This window comes from Bactrocera neohumeralis, unplaced genomic scaffold (assembly GCF_024586455.1).
Source record: "Bactrocera neohumeralis isolate Rockhampton unplaced genomic scaffold, APGP_CSIRO_Bneo_wtdbg2-racon-allhic-juicebox.fasta_v2 ctg4381, whole genome shotgun sequence".
NCBI classification, from domain to species: Eukaryota; Metazoa; Arthropoda; class Insecta; order Diptera; family Tephritidae; genus Bactrocera; species Bactrocera neohumeralis.
Genome location: NW_026091418.1, coordinates 3,862 through 9,300, shown reverse-complemented (window position 1 = coordinate 9,300; position 5,439 = coordinate 3,862). Strand labels below are relative to the sequence as shown.

At 43.3% G+C, this 5,439-nt stretch overlaps 1 protein-coding gene across 1 annotated transcript; it reads left to right on the top strand.

Annotated features, from left to right (window-relative positions):
• Nucleotides 1-330: 330 nt before the first annotated feature.
• Nucleotides 331-4,944, top strand: LOC126767155 (piggyBac transposable element-derived protein 1-like). Its single transcript, XM_050484742.1, has 2 exons — nucleotides 331-1,327; nucleotides 4,538-4,944. Exons 1-2 carry the CDS (start codon nucleotides 331-333, stop codon nucleotides 4,942-4,944), a joined length of 1,404 nt encoding a protein of 467 aa, XP_050340699.1.
• Nucleotides 4,945-5,439: the final 495 nt, after the last annotated feature.

Genomic DNA, 5,439 nt, shown 5'->3' with positions numbered 1-5,439 from the left:
AAAAATTATCGCTTTTGTAATGTAAAATCTCCAGAACTATTTGCATTCTAGACCCGAAAATTTTTATACTGGTTCCGAAGAGAATTTTTTAACGATATATTTTTACTTGATTTTATTATTCGCTTCCCTGCTGAATACGAGTAAATATAATGGTTGTATCTTTAAAGATACACTGGGCATTGCCGCACACTTTTTATTTGATAAACGCTCATATGTATTTGAAATGCAAAAGCACGTTAGTTGCATTTATAACATCATTTGAGTTAAGAACCGAATATTTTTCTAATCAATTTTATAATGACCGATTATATAATAGTTGATGGAATCAAAATGTCCAATGCTGACGTGTGTGCTATATTGTGTGAAGAGATTGGTTATGAGAGTATTGATGATTTCGAGAGTGACTCTGATGATTTAATAAAAACACAAAATGCAGACGCATCAATTCACAATGTTGCCGTTGTTGATGACCATTTTGAGGATGAAATAGATTTAGGAACGTCTTTACATGATTCCTTTGTGAACATGATCAATGATGACGATAATATAGGGATTGCTAGAGAAGCCGGGACTTCCGCAGGGTCAGATGAACATATCGCCATGCGGGTTTCCTCAAATTTATTTCCTTCATTATTCAAAAACTTGTCTGTGGATCCGAAGTCTTCTGAATTTGACAGGGTAATATGGAAAACAGGAAATATTCAATATACCAATGCTGAAATTAGCTTTAGAGGCGATAGTAGCATATCCGATAATTTGAAGGCTTTGCAAACTCCTTTTCAGGTTTGGTCATTCCTATTTCCAGAATCTTTGGAGCTCAAAATAGTTGAGCAAACTAAAATTTACTCCGAACTTAATGAAGCTTTTAATTTTGATTTATTCGATTTACGAAAATTTATTGGTATCTTATTTTATATGTCTTACTTCAATCTCCCTAGTACAAGAGATTATTGGTCTGAAAATGGCAACCATTGTGTTCCAATAATACAAACAACGATGACTAGGAACCGATTTGAAAAAATACGGCAATTCATCCACTTTAATGAAAAAGAAAATGCTCCATCTCGAGACGATCCAAACCGCGATAGACTATATCTCATTAGACCATTGATTGATACCCTAAACAGAACATTCGGTAGCATACCTAAGTTAGACCGATTGTGCGTTGATGAACAAATGTGTTCTTCAAAAATGAAAAATTACATGAAGCAATATTTGCCTAACAAGCCTAAGAAATGGGGGTTTAAATTATATGTCTTATGTGACTCCACCGGGTTCGCTTATAAGTTTGAAATTTTTTCCGGAGGACCTAACATATTACTCCAGGGTGAACCAGATTTGGAGGATGGGGTCATGTGTAGAAGTTCACGCAAGTGAGGAAAGTTCTCTGATCGCCATTCACTTGGGAGTGGCCAGAAACGATTCTTTTACATATGACTCAAGCAGCTCACGACTTCCGGTCTTTGACCAAGTATCCTCTGGTTAGCCTAAGAACATCCGTTCGAAGGTGAGCTAAAGTGAGAAGGCGAAACATCCCCTGCATAGGGTTGTGCGCTGGGTTTGGGACCCGCCACGTAAAAAGCCTACCCCAATGAACAGTAACAACCAGCCTCGGATGAGAGACCCCCCTTTTGATGACGACCACGGCAAACGAAATAAGGACTACGATTTAAGGGCATGCACCTGGAATGTCCGGTCCCTTAATTGGGAAGGTGCCGCTGCCCAGCTGGTTGATGTCCTCGTGAAAATAAAGGCTGACATCACCGCCGTCCAAGAAATGCGATGGACGGGACAAGGACAAAGACGAGTAGGTCCTTGTGACATTTACTACAGTGGCCATATAAAGGAGCGCAAGTTTGGTGTGGGATTCGTGGTGGGAGAGAGACTCCGTCGCCGAGTACTACGCGCCCACGCTCCGACGGATGAGAAGGACGATGTGACCAAAGATGCCTTTTATGAGTGCTTGGAACGCACTTATGAGAGATGCCCCCGCCACGATGTCAAAATCGTGCTTGGCGACTTTAACGCCAGGGTGGGCAAAGAAGGTATCTTTGGCACTATGGTCGGTAAATTCAGCCTCCACGAGGAAACATCCCCAAATGGGTTGAGGCTGATCGACTTCGCCGGGGCCCGAAATATGGTTATCTGTAGTACTAGATTCCAGCACAAAAAAATTCATCAAGCTACCTGGCTGTCTCCGGATCGAAAAACTACCAACCAGATCGATCATGTTGTGACAGACGGAAGACACGTCTCCAGTGTTTTAGATGTGCGTGCGCTCCGAGGTCCTAACATCGACTCGGACCACTATCTTGTTGCAGCCAAGATTCGCACCCGCCTCTGTGCAGCAAAAAACGCACGCCAACAAACACAAGGAAGGTTCCACGTCGAAAAGCTGCAATCAAAACAGACAGCCGAACGATTTTCTACTCGGCTTGCACTCCTGCTCTCTGAGAGCACTCATCAACAACTCGGTATAAGGGAACTGTGGGACGGCATTTCAAACTCCTTACGTACAGCTGCATCCGAAACCCTTGGTTTTCGGAAAGTGCAAAAGAACAACTGGTACGACGAGGAGTGCCGCGCCGCAGCGGAGAGAAAACAGGCTGCCTACCTCGCAACGTTACGATCGACCACAACACGTGCGGGATGGGATAGATACCGAGAATTGAAGAGGGAAGCGAGACGCATCTGCAGACAGAAAAAGAAAGAGGCCGAAATGCGTGAGTATGAAGAGCTTGATAAGCTGGCCGACAGGGGTAATGCTCGAAAATTCTACGAAAAAATGCGGCGGCTTACAGAAGGTTTCAAGACCGGAGCATACTCTTGTAGAACCCCCAAAGGTGATCTAGTGACCGATGCCCAGAGCATACTTAAATTATGGAGGGAACACTTCTCCAGCCTGCTGAATGGCAGAGAATGCACAACGCCAGGAGAAGGCGAACCCGATTCCCCAATCGATGACGATGGAGCAGACGTCCCATTGCCCGACCATGAAGAAGTTCGAATAGCAATTACCCGCCTGAAGAACAACAAAGCGGCGGGGGCCGATGGATTACCGGCCGAGCTATTCAAACACGGCGGTGAAGAACTGATAAGGAGCATGCATCAGCTTCTTTGTAAAATATGGTCGGACGAAAGCATGCTCAACGATTGGAATTTAAGTGTGCTATGCCCAGTCCATAAAAAAGGAGACCCCACAATCTGCGCCAACTACCGTGGGATTAGCCTCCTCAACATCGCATATAAGGTTCTATCGAGCGTATTGAGTGAAAGATTAAAGCCCACCGTCAACAAACTGATTGGACCTTATCAGTGTGGCTTTAGACCTGGAAAATCAACAACCGACCAGATATTCACCATGCGCCAAATCTTGGAAAAGACCCGTGAAAGGAGAATCGACACACACCACCTCTTCGTCGATTTCAAAGCTGCTTTCGACAGCACGAAAAGGAGCTGCCTCTATGCCGCGATGTCTGAATTTGGTATCCCCGCAAAACTAATACGGCTGTGTAAACTGACTCTGAGCAACACGAAGAGCTCCGTCAGAATCGGGAAGGACCTCTCCGAGCCGTTCGATACCAAACGAGGTTTCAGACAAGGCGATTCCCTATCGTGTGACTTTTTCAACCTGCTTCTGGAGAAAATAGTTCGAGCTGCAGAACTTCGTAGAGAAGGTACCATCTTTTATAAGAGTGTACAGCTGCTGGCGTATGCTGATGATATTGATATCATCGGCCTTAACACCCGCGCCGTTAGTTCTGCTTTCTCCAGACTAGACAAGGAAGCAAAACTAATGGGTCTGGCAGTGAACGAGGGCAAGACGAAATATCTCCTGTCATCAAACAAACAGTCGTCGCACTCGCGACTTGGCACTCACGTCACTGTTGACAGTCATAACTTTGAAGTTGTAGATAATTTCGTCTATTTAGGAACCAGTATTAACACCACCAACAATGTCAGCCTGGAAATCCAACGCAGGATTGCTCTTGCCAACAGGTGCTACTTCGGACTGAGTAGGCAATTGAAAAGTAAAGTCCTCTCTCGACGAACATAAGCCAAACTCTATAAGTCGCTCATAATTCCCGTCCTGCTATATGGTGCGGAGGCTTGGACGATGTCAACAACTGATGAGTCGACGTTGCGAGTTTTCGAGAGAAAAGTTCTGCGAAAGATTTATGGTCCTTTGCGCGTTGGCCACGACGAATATCGCATTCGATGGAACGATGAGCTGTACGAGATATACGACGACATTGACATAGTTCAGCGAATTAAAAGACAGCGGCTACGCTGGCTAGGTCATGTTGTCCGAATGGACGAAAACACTCCAGCTCTGAAAGTATTCGACGCTGTACCCGCCGGGGGAAGCAGAGGAAGAGGAAGACCTCCACTCCGTTGGAAGGACCAAGTGGAGAAGGACCTGGCTACGCTTGGAATATCCAATTGGCGCCACGTAGCGAAAAGGAGAAACGACTGGCGCGCTGTTGTTAACTCGGCTATAATCGCGTAAGCGGTGTCTACGCCAATTAAGAAGAAGAAGAACCAGATTTGAAGTCATCTGCAAATATTGTTGTTAGACTTTTGCGTGAGGTTCCTCGTTATCAAAATCATATCGTTTATTTTGATAACTACTATACAACTGTGCCGTTGTTAGTATATTTACGATCTCAAGGTATACTATCAATTGGGACTATTCGTCGCAATCGAATTAAAAACTGCAAACTTCCAAATGAGAAATTAATGTCAAAATATGAGCGTGGAACCAGCCGCGAATACGTTGCTTCAATTTACGGCGTCGATGTGACATCATTGTCATGGAAGGACAACAAGATTGTTAATCTTGTTTCAACTTACATCGGTATGAAACCAATCTTGATGATTGGTCAAAACGAAGATTTACCTGCAACATCTTCCTCCATAAAAAATCACGATGAAAAGTCGTAAATGGACCAACAGAATATTTTATCACATACTAGACTTAACATGTGCTAATGCATGGATTCTGTACAAACGAATTAATAAGAATCGCCTCGGATATAAAGAAATGCGTCTTATTGATTTTAAGTTAGAAGTCGCGGATTCCCTATTTAGTTTCAAATCTTTTGAAGCCCCTAAACGTGGGCGTCCTAACCTCCAGCCGTTTTTAGAGGAAAAAAAGAGGAAACCGAATTCTTCTGCTATCAAAAGCAACTTTATGACAACTCCAATAACATCAAAACAGCTAGTTAGCAAAAATATGTAAAGTTCATATTTTTACGCTATCCTGATATAGAATGAATAATGTGTGTGTACCAAAAAAAAAAATCAATTTTACATCTTAATTTATACGATTGAAATAAACGCTATTGTTCCAAATACACAAAACAGCTAGTCGCTATGGCTATACGACAACTCTATGTGTGTGTACAAAAAATCCAATAACATCAAACGGGTAATTAG

Coding starts and splice junctions, on each gene's coding strand:
- LOC126767155 (XM_050484742.1), top strand. CDS start 331: ATGTCCAATGCTGACGTGTGTGCTATATTGTGTGAAGAGATTGGTTAT. Junction 1,328..4,537: donor ACCTAACATATTACTCCAGG/GTGAACCAGATT, acceptor ATTAAGAAGAAG/AAGAACCAGATTTGAAGTCA.